Source organism: Coregonus lavaretus, assembly GCF_964263955.1.
Source record: "Coregonus lavaretus genome assembly, contig: HAP1_SCAFFOLD_137, whole genome shotgun sequence".
NCBI classification, from domain to species: Eukaryota; Metazoa; Chordata; class Actinopteri; order Salmoniformes; family Salmonidae; genus Coregonus; species Coregonus lavaretus.
Window position 1 is genome coordinate 374,016 of NW_028156980.1, and position 21,662 is coordinate 395,677.

The 21,662-nt window shown below is 45.2% G+C and overlaps 1 protein-coding gene across 1 annotated transcript in view; it reads left to right on the forward strand.

Moving 5' to 3' along the window:
* The window catches only part of LOC311125957 (DNA (cytosine-5)-methyltransferase 3A-like), a gene marked incomplete at its 5' end in the record, with an annotated part of 134,603 nt that overhangs the window by 83,610 nt on the left and 29,331 nt on the right, over window positions 1-21,662 (forward strand). Inside the window, 3 exons of the mRNA XM_084199983.1 lie at window positions 3,034-3,193; window positions 3,288-3,434; window positions 19,692-19,736. Coding sequence (XP_084056109.1) covers window positions 3,034-3,193; window positions 3,288-3,434; window positions 19,692-19,736 — 352 coding nt within the window. The remainder of the gene's footprint in view (window positions 1-3,033; window positions 3,194-3,287; window positions 3,435-19,691; window positions 19,737-21,662) is intronic.

Below are 21,662 nucleotides of genomic sequence, written 5' to 3' on the forward strand. Positions count from 1 at the left end.
AGGTACACACACATGCAAACGCCTTCACTGCCTTCCTTCACTGCCTTCCTTCACTGCCTTCCTTCACTGTGTGTGTGTGTGTGTAGTTGTATTTATTATGGATACCCATTAGTTCCTGTCAAGGCAGCAGCTACTCTTCCTGGGGTCCAGTCACTATTACATACAATAAAATAATACATAATACAACACATTATTACACCACTACATATCTACAATACAACACATTATTACACCACTACATATCTACAATATAACACATTATTACACCACTACATATCTACAATACAACACATTATTACACCACTACTCTACCACTACATATCTACAATACAACACATTATTACACCACTACATATCTACAATACAACACATTATTACAAAACTACATATCTACAATACAACACATTATTACACCACTACATATCTACAATACAACACATTATTACACCACTACATATCTACAATACAACACATTATTACACCACTACATATCTACAATACAACACATTATTACACCACTACATATCTACAATACAACACATTATTACACCACTACATATCTACAATACAACACATTATTACACCACTACTCTACCATAACATATCTACAATACAACACATTATTACACCACTACATATCTACAATACAACACATTATTACACCACTACATATCTACAATACAACACATTATTACACCACTACTCTACCATAACATATCTACAATACAACACATTATTACACCACTACATATCTACAATACAACACATTATTACACCACTACATATCTACAATACAACACATTATTACACCACTACATATCTACAATACAACACATTATTACACCACTACATATCTACAATACAACACATTATTACACCACTACATATCTACAATACAACACATTATTACACCACTACATATCTACAATACAACACATTATTACACCACTACATATCTACAATACAATACATTATTACACCACAACATATCTACAATACAACACATTATTACACCACTACATATCTACAATACAACACATTATTACACCACTACATATCTACAATACAATACATTATTACACCACTACTCTACCACTACATATCTACAATACAACACATTATTACACCACTACATATCTACAATACAACACATTATTACACCACTACTCTACCACTACATATCTACAATACAACACATTATTACACCACTACTCTACCACTACATATCTACAATACAACACATTATTACACCACTACATATCTACAATACAACACATTATTACACCACTACATATCTACAATACAACACATTATTACACCACTACATATCTACAATACAACACATTATTACACCACTACTCTACCACTACATATCTACAATACAACACATTATTACACCACTACATATCTACAATACAACACATTATTACACCACTACTCTACCATAACATATCTACAATACAACACATTATTACACCACTACATATCTACAATACAACACATTATTACACCACTACTCTACCATAACATATCTACAATACAACACATTATTACACCACTACATATCTACAATACAACACATTATTATACCACTACTCTACCATAACATATCTACAATACAACACATTATTACACCACTACATATCTACAATACAACACATTATTACACCACTACATATCTACAATACAACACATTATTACACCACTACATATCTACAATACAACACATTATTACACCACTACATATCTACAATACAACACATTATTACACCACTACATATCTACAATACAACACATTATTACACCACTACATATCTACAATACAACACATTATTACACCACTACTCTACCAATACATATCTACAATACAACACATTATTACACCACTACATATCTACAATACAACACATTATTACACCACTACATATCTACAATACAACACATTATTACACCACTACATATCTACAATACAACACATTATTACACCACTACATATCTACAATACAACACATTATTACACGACTACATAACTACAATACAACACATTATTACACCACTACATATCTACAATACAACACATTATTACACACTAGTCTACCATATCTAATATAACACATACGTTTTTCCAGCAGCAGACTATGATCAATAATTTCAAAAGTCGCACTGAAGTCAAAATCAAAACAGCCCCCATAATCTTTGTATTATCAATTTCTCTCATCCAATCATCAGTCATTTGTGTAAGTGCTTGTTGAATGTCCTTCCCTATCAGCGTGCTGAAAGTCTGTTGTCAATTTGTTTACTGTGTGTGTGTGTGTGTATTTGTTTACTGTGTGTGTGTGTGTGTATTTGTTTACTGTGTGTGTGTGTTTGTTTACTGTGTGTGTGTGTGTGTTTGTTTACTGTGTGTGTGTGTGTGTATTTGTTTACTGTGTGTGTGTATTTGTTTACTGTGTGTGTGTGTGTGTGTGTGTATTTGTTTACTGTGTGTGTGTATTTGTTTACTGTGTGTGTGTGTATTTGTTTACTGTGTGTGTGTGTATTTGTTTACTGTGTGTGTGTGTGTATTTGTTTACTGTGTGTGTGTATTTGTTTACTGTGTGTGTGTATTTGTTTACTGTGTGTGTATATTTGTTTACTGTGTGTGTGTGTGTATTTGTTTACTGTGTGTGTGTATTTGTTTACTGTGTGTGTGTGTGTATTTGTTTACTGTGTGTGTGTGTGTATTTGTTTACTGTGTGTGTGTGTTTGTTTACTGTGTGTGTGTGTGTTTGTTTACTGTGTGTGTGTGTGTGTGTATTTGTTTACTGTGTGTGTGTATTTGTTTACTGTGTGTGTGTGTGTATTTGTTTACTGTGTGTGTGTATTTGTTTACTGTGTGTGTGTGTATTTGTTTACTGTGTGTGTGTGTGTATTTGTTTACTGTGTGTGTGTGTGTATTTGTTTACTGTGTGTGTGTGTGTATATTTGTTTACTGTGTGTGTGTATTTGTTTACTGTGTGTGTGTGTATTTGTTTACTGTGTGTGTGTATTTAGGTGGCGAGCAGGCGTGCCGGCAGGCCTCTCCCCTCTTGTGATGGTGGTGATGATGCGGAGGGTGGGGGGGCGGAGCTACAGAAGCAGAACAGGAAGTTGATAGAATGGGCCATGACAGGCTTCCTGCCCAGCGGACCTCAGAGTCTGGACCCCCCTGATGGTGCACATACACACACACACACACACACACACACACACACACACACACAAACACACATAAGTAACTGTTTCCTGTTGTTTGACCCTCCTCCCAGAGGATAGACATCCATATAAGGACGTGTATCCTGAGATGTGGGTGGAGCCAGAGGCAGCTTACACCCCGCCCCCTCCGGCCAAGAGGCCCCGCAAGAACGTTGCTGAGAAACCCAAGATCAGAGAGGTCATCGATGAGGGGACTAGAGGTAAACACATAAACAGTAAAGGCTCTATGGTCAGGGTTAAGGTTTAGGAGAGCTAAAAAAACACTTTCTATCTCTGGATTCGAACGTGAAACCTTTTGAATCAGATGCTTATACCTGTCCGCCATTTAGTCCATAACACCCTGCTTGAAGCTAACGGCATTCACTGTTGCCCCTAGTGGCCGGTTTCCACTTCATCTCCCGACGTCCTCAGACGTGGATGGACGTCAAATACTGACTTGTATCACGGGTGACCTGGCTGGTCTACTACACCAGTGGTTCCCAAACTGCCCCCCCCCCTAAAAAAAAGGAATTAGTCCGGCTTTAAACTTATTCTTGAAAGTTGTAATAGTAGAATGCACAAGGTGTAATTTCTAAATTGGGTCGTACGTCATCAGTTCCTCTTGTCATGTTGGTCATTGCAGACCTTAGAGAGCTATTTATAACTGGTCAGAAACATCCAGATCAACTATGTCAGCTTGGTCATTGCAGACCTTAGAGAGCTATTTATAACTGGTCAGAAACGTCCAGATCAACTATGTCAGCTTGGTCATTGCAGACCTTAGAGAGCTATTTATAACTGGTCAGAAACGTCCAGATCAACTATGTCAGCTTGGTCATTGCAGACCTTAGAGAGCTATTTATAACTGGTCAGAAACATCCAGATCAACTATGTCAGCTTGGTCATTGCAGACCTTAGAGAGCTATTTATAACTGGTCAGTAATGTCCAGATCAACTATGTCAGCTTGGTCATTGCAGACCTTAGAGAGCTATTTATAACTGGTCAGAAACATCCAGATCAACTATGTCAGCTTGGTCATTGCAGACCTTAGAGAGCTATTTATAACTGGTCAGAAACGTCCAGATCAACTAGCCCATGGTCAGCTAACTTTCTTTAGCCCATAGCTATTGTTGTAATTTTTTTGTCACTTAAATATCACATGAATACAGATTAGACATGGCAAAATTTATACAATTGCAGGAAATAAGCTTTAAACTGCTAAATTCTCTCCACCAACAAGAGGGGTGTGAACAGTTTGTGTCATGAACTGAACATAGAAATGGACGTGGCGCGTGCGTGGGGCAGGGGGTGTGCGGGATGTTCCCCAATGCTGGAAGGGTTGGGGTTGGGGTTGGGGTTGGGGTTAGTAAAATAAAATAAAATTATAAAATTATAAAATAATAAAATGCAAATTAATTACTTAAAAATCATACAATGTGATTTTCTGGATTTTTGTTTTAGATTCCGTCTCTCACAGTTGAAGTGTACCTATGATAAAAATTACAGACCTCTACATGCTTTGTAAGTAGGAAAACCTGCAAAATCGGCAGTGTATCAAATACTTGTCCTCCCCACTGTATGTGAACTTTCCTCCACATCTAAATGTGATGAGTTTACGGCATATTTCAAAGATAAGATAACCAACATTAGGCTGGGTATCAGTCAAGCAAGACCTGATGAGAAGTTTGATGATATGTGCCCTAGCCTACCACACAAAGGCACTATGGATTTATTTTCCCTGGTTGACACAGACATGCTCAGGAAAGTAATATCACAACTTAAGACTCCTACCTGCCTTCTCGATCCTATCCCCACCACCTTCTTCAAAACAGATTTTAATTGCATTTCTGAAGAAGTGCAAGCTATTGTTAATCACTTCCTGTTCACAGGCACTTTCCCCACTGCACTAAAAACTGCTATTTTCGGCCAATCTCCAACCTTCCATTCTTAAGCAACATTCTGGAGAAATTGGTTTTCATGTACAAAAGTTGAAGAACATGCGCACATCCAGGTACTTTCCGCAGGTGCTGGAGTTGGAGGCAAATTCATGAAAAACAGAAAGGAAATTGGTACTATTCACATGTATGGAGACATGACTACTACCAGGATGGATGTGTAGCCTCTGGAGACATGACTACTACCAGGATGGATGTGTAGCCTCTGGAGCAGGAGCCATGACTACTACCAGGATGGATGTGTAGCCTCTGGAGCAGGAGCCATGACTACTACCAGGATGGATGTGTAGCCTCTGGAGACATGACTACTACCAGTATGGATGTGTAGCCTCTGGAGCCATGACTACTACCAGGATGGATGTGTAGACTCAGGAGACATGACTACTACCAGGATGGATGTGTAGCCTCTGGAGACATGACTACTACCAGTATGGATGTGTAGCCTCTGGAGACATGACTACTACCAGGATGGATGTGTAGCCTCTGGAGCAGGAGCCATGACTACTACCAGGATGGATGTGTAGCCTCTGGAGCAGGAGCCATGACTACTACCAGGATGGATGTGTAGCCTCTGGAGACATGACTACTACCAGTATGGATGTGTAGCCTCTGGAGCCATGACTACTACCAGGATGGATGTGTAGACTCAGGAGACATGACTACTACCAGGATGGATGTGTAGCCTCTGGAGACATGACTACTACCAGTATGGATGTGTAGCCTCTGGAGCCATGACTACTACCAGTATGGATGTGTAGCCTCTGGAGACATGACTACTACCAGGATGGATGTGTAGCCTCTGGAGCAGGAGCCATGACTACTACCAGTATGGATGTGTAGCCTCAGGAGACATGACTACTACCAGGATGGATGTGTAGCCTCTGGAGACATGACTACTACCAGGATGGATGTGTAGCCTCTGGAGACATGACTACTACCAGGATGGATGTGTAGCCTCTGGAGACATGACTACTACCAGGATGGATGTGTAGCCTCTGGAGCCATGACTACTACCAGGATGGATGTGTAGCCTCTGGAGACATGACTACTACCAGTATGGATGTGTAGCCTCTGGAGACATGACTACTACCAGGATGGATGTGTAGCCTCTGGAGACATGACTACTACCAGTATGGATGTGTAGCCTCTGGAGCAGGAGCCATGACTACTACCAGGATGGATGTGTAGCCTCTGGAGCCATGACTACTACCAGGATGGATGTGTAGCCTCTGGAGACTTGACTACTACCAGGATGGATGTGTAGCCTCTGGAGCCATGACTACTACCAGTATGGATGTGTAGCCTCTGGAGACATGACTACTACCAGGATGGATGTGTAGCCTCTGGAGACATGACTACTACCAGGATGGATGTGTAGCCTCTGGAGACATGACTACTACCAGTATGGATGTGTAGCCTCTGGAGACATGACTACTACCAGGATGGATGTGTAGCCTCTGGAGCAGGAGACATGACTACTACCAGGATGGATGTGTAGCCTCTGGAGCAGGAGACATGACTACTACCAGGATGGATGTGTAGACTCTGGAGACATGACTACTACCAGTATGGATGTGTAGCCTCTGGAGACATGACTACTACCAGTATGGATGTGTAGCCTCTGGAGCAGGAGACATGACTACTACCAGGATGGATGTGTAGCCTCTGGAGACATGACTACTACCAGGATGGATGTGTAGCCTCTGGAGACATGACTACTACCAGGATGGATGTGTAGCCTCTGGAGACATGACTACTACCAGTATGGATGTGTAGCCTCTGGAGCCATGACTACTACCAGTATGGATGTGTAGCCTCTGGAGACATGACTACTACCAGGATGGATGTGTAGCCTCTGGAGCAGGAGCCATGACTACTACCAGTATGGATGTGTAGCCTCTGGAGACATGACTACTACCAGTATGGATGTGTAGCCTCTGGAGACATGACTACTACCAGTATGGATGTGTAGTCTCTGGAGCAGGAGACATGACTACTACCAGGATGGATGTGTAGACTCTGGAGACATGACTACTACCAGTATGGATGTGTAGCCTCTGGAGACATGACTACTACCAGTATGGATGTGTAGCCTCTGGAGCAGGAGACATGACTACTACCAGGATGGATGTGTAGCCTCTGGAGACATGACTACTACCAGGATGGATGTGTAGCCTCTGGAGACATGACTACTACCAGGATGGATGTGTAGCCTCTGGAGACATGACTACTACCAGTATGGATGTGTAGCCTCTGGAGCCATGACTACTACCAGTATGGATGTGTAGCCTCTGGAGACATGACTACTACCAGGATGGATGTGTAGCCTCTGGAGCAGGAGCCATGACTACTACCAGTATGGATGTGTAGCCTCTGGAGACATGACTACTACCAGTATGGATGTGTAGCCTCTGGAGACATGACTACTACCAGTATGGATGTGTAGCCTCTGGAGCAGGAGACATGACTACTACCAGTATGGATGTGTAGCCTCTGGAGACATGACTACTACCAGTATGGATGTGTAGCCTCTGGAGCAGGAGACATGACTACTACCAGTATGGATGTGTAGCCTCTGGAGACATGACTACTACCAGTATGGATGTGTAGCCTCTGGAGACATGACTACTACCAGTATGGATGTGTAGTCTCTGGAGCAGGAGACATGACTACTACCAGGATGGATGTGTAGACTCTGGAGACATGACTACTACCAGTATGGATGTGTAGCCTCTGGAGACATGACTACTACCAGTATGGATGTGTAGCCTCTGGAGCAGGAGACATGACTACTACCAGGATGGATGTGTAGCCTCTGGAGACATGACTACTACCAGGATGGATGTGTAGCCTCTGGAGACATGACTACTACCAGGATGGATGTGTAGCCTCTGGAGACATGACTACTACCAGTATGGATGTGTAGCCTCTGGAGCCATGACTACTACCAGTATGGATGTGTAGCCTCTGGAGACATGACTACTACCAGGATGGATGTGTAGCCTCTGGAGCAGGAGCCATGACTACTACCAGTATGGATGTGTAGCCTCTGGAGACATGACTACTACCAGTATGGATGTGTAGCCTCTGGAGACATGACTACTACCAGTATGGATGTGTAGCCTCTGGAGCAGGAGACATGACTACTACCAGTATGGATGTGTAGCCTCTGGAGACATGACTACTACCAGTATGGATGTGTAGCCTCTGGAGCAGGAGACATGACTACTACCAGTATGGATGTGTAGCCTCTGGAGACATGACTACTACCAGTATGGATGTGTAGCCTCTGGAGACATGACTACTACCAGGATGGATGTGTAGCCTCTGGAGCAGGAGCCATGACTACTACCAGTATGGATGTGTAGCCTCTGGAGCAGGAGCCATGACTACTACCAGTATGGATGTATAGCCTCTGGAGCAGGAGCCATGACTACTACCAGTATGGATGTGTAGCCTCTGGAGACATGACTACTACCAGGATGGATGTGTAGCCTCTGGAGCAGGAGCCATGACTACTACCAGTATGGATGTGTAGCCTCTGGAGCAGGAGCCATGACTACTACCAGTATGGATGTATAGCCTCTGGAGCAGGAGCCATGACTACTACCAGTATGGATGTGTAGCCTCTGGAGACATGACTACTACCAGGATGGATGTGTAGCCTCTGGAGACATGACTACTACCAGGATGGATGTGTAGCCTCTGGAGACATGACTACTACCAGTATGGATGTGTAGCCTCTGGAGACATGACTACTACCAGTATGGATGTGTAGCCTCTGGAGACATGACTACTACCAGGATGGATGTGTAGCCTCTGGAGACATGACTACTACCAGGATGGATGTGTAGCCTCTGGAGACATGACTACTACCAGTATGGATGTGTAGCCTCTGGAGACATGACTACTACCAGTATGGATGTGTAGCCTCTGGAGACATGACTACTACCAGTATGGATGTGTAGCCTCTGGAGCCATGACTACTACCAGTATGGATGTGTAGCCTCTGGAGACATGACTACTACCAGGATGGATGTGTAGCCTCTGGAGCAGGAGACATGACTACTACCAGTATGGATGTGTAGCCTCTGGAGACATGACTACTACCAGGATGGATGTGTAGCCTCTGGAGACATGACTACTACCAGGATGGATGTGTAGCCTCTGGAGCCATGACTACTACCAGGATGGATGTGTAGCCTCTGGAGACTTGACTACTACCAGGATGGATGTGTAGCCTCTGGAGCCATGACTACTACCAGTATGGATGTGTAGCCTCTGGAGACATGACTACTACCAGGATGGATGTGTAGCCTCTGGAGACATGACTACTACCAGGATGGATGTGTAGCCTCTGGAGACATGACTACTACCAGTATGGATGTGTAGCCTCTGGAGACATGACTACTACCAGGATGGATGTGTAGCCTCTGGAGCAGGAGACATGACTACTACCAGGATGGATGTGTAGCCTCTGGAGCAGGAGACATGACTACTACCAGGATGGATGTGTAGACTCTGGAGACATGACTACTACCAGTATGGATGTGTAGCCTCTGGAGACATGACTACTACCAGTATGGATGTGTAGCCTCTGGAGCAGGAGACATGACTACTACCAGGATGGATGTGTAGCCTCTGGAGACATGACTACTACCAGGATGGATGTGTAGCCTCTGGAGACATGACTACTACCAGGATGGATGTGTAGCCTCTGGAGACATGACTACTACCAGTATGGATGTGTAGCCTCTGGAGCCATGACTACTACCAGTATGGATGTGTAGCCTCTGGAGACATGACTACTACCAGGATGGATGTGTAGCCTCTGGAGCAGGAGCCATGACTACTACCAGTATGGATGTGTAGCCTCTGGAGACATGACTACTACCAGTATGGATGTGTAGCCTCTGGAGACATGACTACTACCAGTATGGATGTGTAGTCTCTGGAGCAGGAGACATGACTACTACCAGGATGGATGTGTAGACTCTGGAGACATGACTACTACCAGTATGGATGTGTAGCCTCTGGAGACATGACTACTACCAGTATGGATGTGTAGCCTCTGGAGCAGGAGACATGACTACTACCAGGATGGATGTGTAGCCTCTGGAGACATGACTACTACCAGGATGGATGTGTAGCCTCTGGAGACATGACTACTACCAGGATGGATGTGTAGCCTCTGGAGACATGACTACTACCAGTATGGATGTGTAGCCTCTGGAGCCATGACTACTACCAGTATGGATGTGTAGCCTCTGGAGACATGACTACTACCAGGATGGATGTGTAGCCTCTGGAGCAGGAGCCATGACTACTACCAGTATGGATGTGTAGCCTCTGGAGACATGACTACTACCAGTATGGATGTGTAGCCTCTGGAGCAGGAGACATGACTACTACCAGTATGGATGTGTAGCCTCTGGAGACATGACTACTACCAGTATGGATGTGTAGCCTCTGGAGCAGGAGACATGACTACTACCAGTATGGATGTGTAGCCTCTGGAGACATGACTACTACCAGTATGGATGTGTAGCCTCTGGAGACATGACTACTACCAGGATGGATGTGTAGCCTCTGGAGCAGGAGCCATGACTACTACCAGTATGGATGTGTAGCCTCTGGAGCAGGAGCCATGACTACTACCAGTATGGATGTATAGCCTCTGGAGCAGGAGCCATGACTACTACCAGTATGGATGTGTAGCCTCTGGAGACATGACTACTACCAGTATGGATGTGTAGCCTCTGGAGCAAGATCCATGACTACTACCAGGATGGATGTGTAGCCTCTGGAGACATGACTACTACCAGGATGGATGTGTAGCCTCTGGAGACATGACTACTACCAGTATGGATGTGTAGCCTCTGGAGACATGACTACTACCAGTATGGATGTGTAGCCTCTGGAGACATGACTACTACCAGGATGGATGTGTAGCCTCTGGAGACATGACTACTACCAGGATGGATGTGTAGCCTCTGGAGACATGACTACTACCAGTATGGATGTGTAGCCTCTGGAGACATGACTACTACCAGTATGGATGTGTAGCCTCTGGAGACATGACTACTACCAGTATGGATGTGTAGCCTCTGGAGCCATGACTACTACCAGTATGGATGTGTAGCCTCTGGAGACATGACTACTACCAGGATGGATGTGTAGCCTCTGGAGCAGGAGACATGACTACTACCAGTATGGATGTGTAGCCTCTGGAGACATGACTACTACCAGGATGGATGTGTAGCCTCTGGAGACATGACTACTACCAGGATGGATGTGTAGCCTCTGGAGCCATGACTACTACCAGTATGGATGTGTAGCCTCTGGAGACATGACTACTACCAGTATGGATGTGTAGCCTCTGGAGCAGGAGACATGACTACTACCAGGATGGATGTGTAGCCTCTGGAGACATGACTACTACCAGGATGGATGTGTAGCCTCTGGAGACATGACTACTACCAGGATGGATGTGTAGCCTCTGGAGCAGGAGCCATGACTACTACCAGGATGGATGTGTAGCCTCTGGAGACATGACTACTACTAGTATGGATGTGTAGCCTCTGGAGCAGGAGACATGACTACTACCAGGATGGATGTGTAGCCTCTGGAGACATGACTACTAATAGTATGGATGTGTAGCCTCTGGAGCAGGAGACATGACTACTACAAGGATGGATGTGTAGCCTCTGGAGACATGACTACTACCAGTATGGATGTGTAGCCTCTGGAGACATGACTACTACCAGTATGGATGTGTAGACTCAGGAGCAGGAGCCATGACTACTACCAGGATGGATGTGTAGCCTCTGGAGACATGACTACTACTAGTATGGATGTGTAGCCTCTGGAGCCATGACTACTACCAGTATGGATGTGTAGACTCAGGAGCAGGAGCCATGACTACTACTAGTATGGATGTGTAGCCTCTGGAGACATGACTACTACCAGTATGAATGTGTAGCCTCTGGAGACATGACTACTACCAGGATGGATGTGTAGCCTCTGGAGCAGGAGACATGACTACTACCAGTATGGATGTGTAGCCTCTGGAGCCATGACTACTACCAGTATGGATGTGTAGACTCAGGAGCAGGAGCCATGACTACTACCAGGATGGATGTGTAGCCTCTGGAGACATGACTACTACCAGTATGGATGTGTAGCCTCTGGAGACATGACTACTACCAGTATGGATGTGTAGCCTCTGGAGACATGACTACTACCAGTATGGATGTGTAGCCTCTGGAGACATGACTGCTACCAGGATGGATGTGTAGCCTCTGGAGACATGACTACTGCCAGTATGGATGTGTAGCCTCTGGAGACATGACTACTACCAGTATGGATGTGTAGCCTCTGGAGACATGACTACTACCAGTATGGATGTGTAGCCTCTGGAGACATGACTACTACCAGTATGGATGTGTAGCCTCTGGAGACATGACTACTACCAGGATGGATGTGTAGCCTCTGGAGACATGACTACTACCAGTATGGATGTGTAGCCTCTGGAGACATGACTACTACCAGTATGGATGTGTAGCCTCTGGAGACATGACTACTACCAGTATGGATGTGTAGACTCAGGAGCAGGAGCCATGACTACTACCAGGATGGATGTGTAGCCTCTGGAGCAGGAGCCATGACTACTACCAGTATGGATGTGTAGCCTCTGGAGACATGACTACTACCAGGATGGATGTGTAGCCTCAGGAGCAGGAGCCATGACTACTACCAGGATGGATGTGTAGCCTCAGGAGCCATGACTACTACCAGTATGGATGTGTAGCCTCTGGAGACATGACTACTACCAGTATGGATGTGTAGCCTCTGGAGCAGGAGCCATGACTACTACCAGGATGGATGTGTAGCCTCTGGAGCCATGACTACTACCAGGATGGATGTGTAGCCTCTGGAGACATGACTACTACCAGTATGGATGTGTAGCCTCTGGAGCAGGAGCCATGACTACTACCAGTATGGATGTGTAGCCTCTGGAGCAGGAGCCATGACTACTACCAGTATGGATGTATAGCCTCTGGAGCAGGAGCCATGACTACTACCAGTATGGATGTGTAGCCTCTGGAGACATGACTACTACCAGGATGGATGTGTAGCCTCTGGAGACATGACTACTACCAGGATGGATGTGTAGCCTCTGGAGACATGACTACTACCAGTATGGATGTGTAGCCTCTGGAGACATGACTACTACCAGTATGGATGTGTAGCCTCTGGAGACATGACTACTACCAGGATGGATGTGTAGCCTCTGGAGACATGACTACTACCAGGATGGATGTGTAGCCTCTGGAGACATGACTACTACCAGTATGGATGTGTAGCCTCTGGAGACATGACTACTACCAGTATGGATGTGTAGCCTCTGGAGACATGACTACTACCAGTATGGATGTGTAGCCTCTGGAGCCATGACTACTACCAGTATGGATGTGTAGCCTCTGGAGACATGACTACTACCAGGATGGATGTGTAGCCTCTGGAGCAGGAGACATGACTACTACCAGTATGGATGTGTAGCCTCTGGAGACATGACTACTACCAGGATGGATGTGTAGCCTCTGGAGACATGACTACTACCAGGATGGATGTGTAGCCTCTGGAGCCATGACTACTACCAGGATGGATGTGTAGCCTCTGGAGACTTGACTACTACCAGGATGGATGTGTAGCCTCTGGAGCCATGACTACTACCAGTATGGATGTGTAGCCTCTGGAGACATGACTACTACCAGGATGGATGTGTAGCCTCTGGAGACATGACTACTACCAGGATGGATGTGTAGCCTCTGGAGACATGACTACTACCAGTATGGATGTGTAGCCTCTGGAGACATGACTACTACCAGGATGGATGTGTAGCCTCTGGAGCAGGAGACATGACTACTACCAGGATGGATGTGTAGCCTCTGGAGCAGGAGACATGACTACTACCAGGATGGATGTGTAGACTCTGGAGACATGACTACTACCAGTATGGATGTGTAGCCTCTGGAGACATGACTACTACCAGTATGGATGTGTAGCCTCTGGAGCAGGAGACATGACTACTACCAGGATGGATGTGTAGCCTCTGGAGACATGACTACTACCAGGATGGATGTGTAGCCTCTGGAGACATGACTACTACCAGGATGGATGTGTAGCCTCTGGAGACATGACTACTACCAGTATGGATGTGTAGCCTCTGGAGCCATGACTACTACCAGTATGGATGTGTAGCCTCTGGAGACATGACTACTACCAGGATGGATGTGTAGCCTCTGGAGCAGGAGCCATGACTACTACCAGTATGGATGTGTAGCCTCTGGAGACATGACTACTACCAGTATGGATGTGTAGCCTCTGGAGACATGACTACTACCAGTATGGATGTGTAGTCTCTGGAGCAGGAGACATGACTACTACCAGGATGGATGTGTAGACTCTGGAGACATGACTACTACCAGTATGGATGTGTAGCCTCTGGAGACATGACTACTACCAGTATGGATGTGTAGCCTCTGGAGCAGGAGACATGACTACTACCAGGATGGATGTGTAGCCTCTGGAGACATGACTACTACCAGGATGGATGTGTAGCCTCTGGAGACATGACTACTACCAGGATGGATGTGTAGCCTCTGGAGACATGACTACTACCAGTATGGATGTGTAGCCTCTGGAGCCATGACTACTACCAGTATGGATGTGTAGCCTCTGGAGACATGACTACTACCAGGATGGATGTGTAGCCTCTGGAGCAGGAGCCATGACTACTACCAGTATGGATGTGTAGCCTCTGGAGACATGACTACTACCAGTATGGATGTGTAGCCTCTGGAGCAGGAGACATGACTACTACCAGTATGGATGTGTAGCCTCTGGAGACATGACTACTACCAGTATGGATGTGTAGCCTCTGGAGCAGGAGACATGACTACTACCAGTATGGATGTGTAGCCTCTGGAGACATGACTACTACCAGTATGGATGTGTAGCCTCTGGAGACATGACTACTACCAGGATGGATGTGTAGCCTCTGGAGCAGGAGCCATGACTACTACCAGTATGGATGTGTAGCCTCTGGAGCAGGAGCCATGACTACTACCAGTATGGATGTATAGCCTCTGGAGCAGGAGCCATGACTACTACCAGTATGGATGTGTAGCCTCTGGAGACATGACTACTACCAGTATGGATGTGTAGCCTCTGGAGCAAGATCCATGACTACTACCAGGATGGATGTGTAGCCTCTGGAGACATGACTACTACCAGGATGGATGTGTAGCCTCTGGAGACATGACTACTACCAGTATGGATGTGTAGCCTCTGGAGACATGACTACTACCAGTATGGATGTGTAGCCTCTGGAGACATGACTACTACCAGGATGGATGTGTAGCCTCTGGAGACATGACTACTACCAGGATGGATGTGTAGCCTCTGGAGACATGACTACTACCAGTATGGATGTGTAGCCTCTGGAGACATGACTACTACCAGTATGGATGTGTAGCCTCTGGAGACATGACTACTACCAGTATGGATGTGTAGCCTCTGGAGCCATGACTACTACCAGTATGGATGTGTAGCCTCTGGAGACATGACTACTACCAGGATGGATGTGTAGCCTCTGGAGCAGGAGACATGACTACTACCAGTATGGATGTGTAGCCTCTGGAGACATGACTACTACCAGGATGGATGTGTAGCCTCTGGAGACATGACTACTACCAGGATGGATGTGTAGCCTCTGGAGCCATGACTACTACCAGTATGGATGTGTAGCCTCTGGAGACATGACTACTACCAGTATGGATGTGTAGCCTCTGGAGCAGGAGACATGACTACTACCAGGATGGATGTGTAGCCTCTGGAGACATGACTACTACCAGGATGGATGTGTAGCCTCTGGAGACATGACTACTACCAGGATGGATGTGTAGCCTCTGGAGCAGGAGCCATGACTACTACCAGGATGGATGTGTAGCCTCTGGAGACATGACTACTACTAGTATGGATGTGTAGCCTCTGGAGCAGGAGACATGACTACTACCAGGATGGATGTGTAGCCTCTGGAGACATGACTACTAATAGTATGGATGTGTAGCCTCTGGAGCAGGAGACATGACTACTACAAGGATGGATGTGTAGCCTCTGGAGACATGACTACTACCAGTATGGATGTGTAGCCTCTGGAGACATGACTACTACCAGTATGGATGTGTAGACTCAGGAGCAGGAGCCATGACTACTACCAGGATGGATGTGTAGCCTCTGGAGACATGACTACTACTAGTATGGATGTGTAGCCTCTGGAGCCATGACTACTACCAGTATGGATGTGTAGACTCAGGAGCAGGAGCCATGACTACTACTAGTATGGATGTGTGGCCTCTGGAGACATGACTACTACCAGTATGAATGTGTAGCCTCTGGAGACATGACTACTACCAGGATGGATGTGTAGCCTCTGGAGCAGGAGACATGACTACTACCAGTATGGATGTGTAGCCTCTGGAGCCATGACTACTACCAGTATGGATGTGTAGACTCAGGAGCAGGAGCCATGACTACTACCAGGATGGATGTGTAGCCTCTGGAGACATGACTACTACCAGTATGGATGTGTAGCCTCTGGAGACATGACTACTACCAGTATGGATGTGTAGCCTCTGGAGACATGACTACTACCAGTATGGATGTGTAGCCTCTGGAGACATGACTGCTACCAGGATGGATGTGTAGCCTCTGGAGACATGACTACTGCCAGTATGGATGTGTAGCCTCTGGAGACATGACTACTACCAGTATGGATGTGTAGCCTCTGGAGACATGACTACTACCAGTATGGATGTGTAGCCTCTGGAGACATGACTACTACCAGTATGGATGTGTAGCCTCTGGAGACATGACTACTACCAGGATGGATGTGTAGCCTCTGGAGACATGACTACTACCAGTATGGATGTGTAGCCTCTGGAGACATGACTACTACCAGTATGGATGTGTAGCCTCTGGAGACATGACTACTACCAGTATGGATGTGTAGACTCAGGAGCAGGAGCCATGACTACTACCAGGATGGATGTGTAGCCTCTGGAGCAGGAGCCATGACTACTACCAGTATGGATGTGTAGCCTCTGGAGACATGACTACTACCAGGATGGATGTGTAGCCTCAGGAGCAGGAGCCATGACTACTACCAGGATGGATGTGTAGCCTCAGGAGCCATGACTACTACCAGTATGGATGTGTAGCCTCTGGAGACATGACTACTACCAGTATGGATGTGTAGCCTCTGGAGCAGGAGCCATGACTACTACCAGGATGGATGTGTAGCCTCTGGAGCCATGACTACTACCAGGATGGATGTGTAGCCTCTGGAGACATGACTACTACCAGTATGGATGTGTAGCCTCTGGAGACATGACTACTACCAGGATGGATGTGTAGCCTCTGGAGACATGACTACTACCAGGATGGATGTGTAGCCTCTGGAGCAGGAGCCATGACTACTACCAGGATGGATGTGTAGCCTCTGGAGACATGACTACTACCAGGATGGATGTGTAGCCTCTGGAGACATGACTACTACCAGGATGGATGTGTAGCCTCTGGAGACATGACTACTACCAGTATGGATGTGTAGCCTCTGGAGACATGACTACTACCAGGATGGATGTGTAGCCTCTGGAGACATGACTACTACCAGGATGGATGTGTAGCCTCTGGAGACATGACTACTACCAGTATGGATGTGTAGCCTCTGGAGACATGACTACTACCAGGATGGATGTGTAGACTCAGGAGCAGGAGACATGACTACTACCAGTATGGATGTGTAGACTCAGGAGCAGGATCCATGACTACTACCAGTATGGATGTGTAGCCTCTGGAGCAGGAGCCATGACTACTACCAGTATGGATGTGTAGCCTCAGGAGACATGACTACTACCAGTATGGATGTGTAGCCTCTGGAGACATGACTACTACCAGTATGGATGTGTAGCCTCTGGAGCAGGAGCCATGACTACTACCAGTATGGATGTGTAGCCTCTGGAGCCATGACTACTACTAGTATGGATGTGTAGCCTCTGGAGCAGGAGACATGACTACTACCAGTATGGATGTGTAGCCTCTGGAGACATGACTACTACCAGTATGGATGTGTAGCCTCTGGAGACATGACTACTACCAGTATGGATGTGTAGACTCAGGAGCAGGAGCCATGACTACTACCAGGATGGATGTGTAGCCTCTGGAGACATGACTACTACCAGTATGGATGTGTAGCCTCTGGAGACATGACTACTACCAGTATGGATGTGTAGCCTCTGGAGACATGACTACTACCAGGATGGATGTGTAGCCTCTGGAGACATGACTACTACTAGTATGGATGTGTAGCCTCTGGAGACATGACTACTACCAGGATGGATGTGTAGCATCTGGAGACATGACTACTACCACTATGGTTGTGTAGCCTCTGGAGACATGACTACTACCAGTATGGATGTGTAGCCTCTGGAGACATGACTACTACCAGTATGGATGTGTAGACTCAGGAGCAGGAGCCATGACTACTACCAGGATGGATGTGTAGCCTCTGGAGCAGGAGCCATGACTACTACCAGTATGGATGTGTAGCCTCTGGAGACATGACTACTACCAGGATGGATGTGTAGCCATAGGAGCAGGAGCCATGACTACTACCAGGATGGATGTGTAGCCTCTGGAGACATGACTACTACCAGTATGGATGTGTAGCCTCTGGAGCAGGAGCCATGACTACTACCAGGATGGATGTGTAGCCTCTGGAGCCATGACTACTACCAGGATGGATGTGTAGCCTCTGGAGACATGACTACTACCAGTATGGATGTGTAGCCTCTGGAGACATGACTACTACCAGGATGGATGTGTAGCCTCTGGAGACATGACTACTACCAGGATGGATGTGTAGCCTCTGGAGCAGGAGCCATGACTACTACCAGGATGGATGTGTAGCCTCTGGAGCAGGAGCCATGACTACTACCAGGATGGATGTGTAGCCTCAGGAGCCATGACTACTACCAGGATGCGTTTGTAGTTGCCTTTAACCAAAGCCAAAGTGTTAAATCATTACAGCTCTGAAGTTCACAAGTCATGTTATTCAATTCAAAATGTTGGCTAGAAATTTCAACTCTGTATGGCAAGTGTGAATGTCTGACAGAAAACTTTTATAAGGTTGCTTTGAGCCACAGCTCGTTTTAGCTACGTTAACAATCTAATCTCATCATCACATCATTGTTTTGGCAAGACATCGTGGTGGTATGGAGAATCTCCCCGACCACGGGAAGGATCTTGTAATGTGTGACCCCGTCTGTGCCAGATCATTTAGTGTGAGCAACACTACGTTGGCAAGACAAAAAAATGACAGGAAAGACGGTGAGAGGATGTTAGGATTTTGAAAGTTGTGTAGTGTACACCCAGCATAAGATGTTGTTGTGTTTCAGAGAGACTCATCCAAGAGATCAGACAGAAGACCAGGAACATAGAAGGTAAACATCTCTATCTCTACTCTAGTTCTACTATCTCTGTTCTAGTTCTACTATCTCTACTCTAGTTACTCTATCTCTACTCTAGTTCTACTATCTCTGTTCTAGTTCTACTATCTCTACTCTAGTTCTACTATCTCTACTGTAGTTCTACTATCTGTACTCTAGTTACTCTATCTCTACTCTAGTTCTACTATCTCTACTCTAGTTCTACTATGTCTCCTCTAGTTCTACTATCTCTACTCTAGTTCTACTATCTCTACTGTAGTTCTACTATCTCTACTGTAGTTCTACTATCTCTACTCTAGTTCTACTCTCTCTACTCTAGTTCTACTATGTCTCCTCTAGTTCTACTATCTCTACTCTAGTTCTACTATCTCTACTCTAGTTCTACTATCTCTACTGTAGTTCTACTATCTCTACTGTAGTTCTACTATCTCTACTCTAGTTCTACTATCTCTCCTCTAGTTCTACTATCTCTCCTCTAGTTCTACTATCTCTACTCTAGTTCTACTATCTCTACTCTAGTTCTACTATCTCTCCTCTAGTTCTACTCTCTCTCCTCTAGTTCTACTATCTCTCCTCTAGTTCTACTATCTCTACTCTAGTTCTACTATCTCTACTGTAGTTCTACTATCTCTACTCTAGTTCTACTATCTCTACTGTAGTTCTACTATCTCTACTCTAGTTCTACTATCTCTACTCTAGTTCTACTATCTCTCCTCTAGTTCTACTATCTCTACTCTAGTTCTACTATCTCTACTCTAGTTCTACTATCTCTACTGTAGTTCTACTATCTCTACTGTAGTTCTACTATCTCTACTCTAGTTCTACTATCTCTCCTCTAGTTCTACTATCTCTACTCTAGTTCTACTATCTCTTCTGTAGATCTACTATCTCTACTCTAGTTCTACTATCTCTCCTCTAGTTCTACTATCTCTACTCTAGTTCTACTATCTCTCCTCTAGTTCTATCTCTACTGTAGTTCTACTATCTCTCCTCTAGTTCTACTATCTCTCCTCTAATTCTACTATCTCTACTCTAGTTCTACTATCTCTACTCTAGTTCTACTATCTCTACTCTAGTTCTTCTATCTCTCCTCTAGTTCTACTATCTCTACTCTAGTTCTACTATCTCTACTGTAGTTCTACTATCTCTACTCTAGTTCTACTATCTCTCCTCTAGTTCTACTATCTCTCCTCTAGTTCTACTATCTCTCCTCTAGTTCTACTATCTCTACTGTAGTTCTACTATCTCTACTCTAGTTCTACTATCTCTACTGTAGTTCTACTATCTCTACTCTAGTTCTACTATCTCTACTCTAGTTCTACTATCTCTCCTCTAGTTCTACTATCTCTCCTCTAGTTCTACTATCTCTACTCTAGTTCTACTATCTCTACTCTAGTTCTACTATCTCTACTCTAGTTCTACTATCTCTCCTCTAGTTCTACTATCTCTACTCTAGTTCTACTATCTCTACTCTAGTTCTACTATCTCTCCTCTAGTTCTACTATCTCTCCTCTAGTTCTACTATCTCTACTCTAGTGCTACTATCTCTACTCTAGTTCTACTATCTCTACTCTAGTTCTACTATCTCTACTCTAGTTCTACTATCTCTCCTCTAGTTCTACTATCTCTACTCTAGTTCTACTATCTCTACTGTAGTTCTACTATCTCTACTCTAGTTCTACTATCTCTACTCTAGTTCTACTATCTCTCCTCTAGTTCTACTATCTCTACTCTAGTTCTACTATCTCTACTCTAGTTCTACTATCTCTCCTCTAGTTCTACTATCTCTTTTCTAGTTCTACTATCTCTACTCTAGTGCTACTATCTCTACTCTAGTTCTACTATCTCTCCTCTAGTTCTACTATCTCTCCTCTAGTTCTACTATCTCTACTCTAGTGCTACTATCTCTACTCTAGTTCT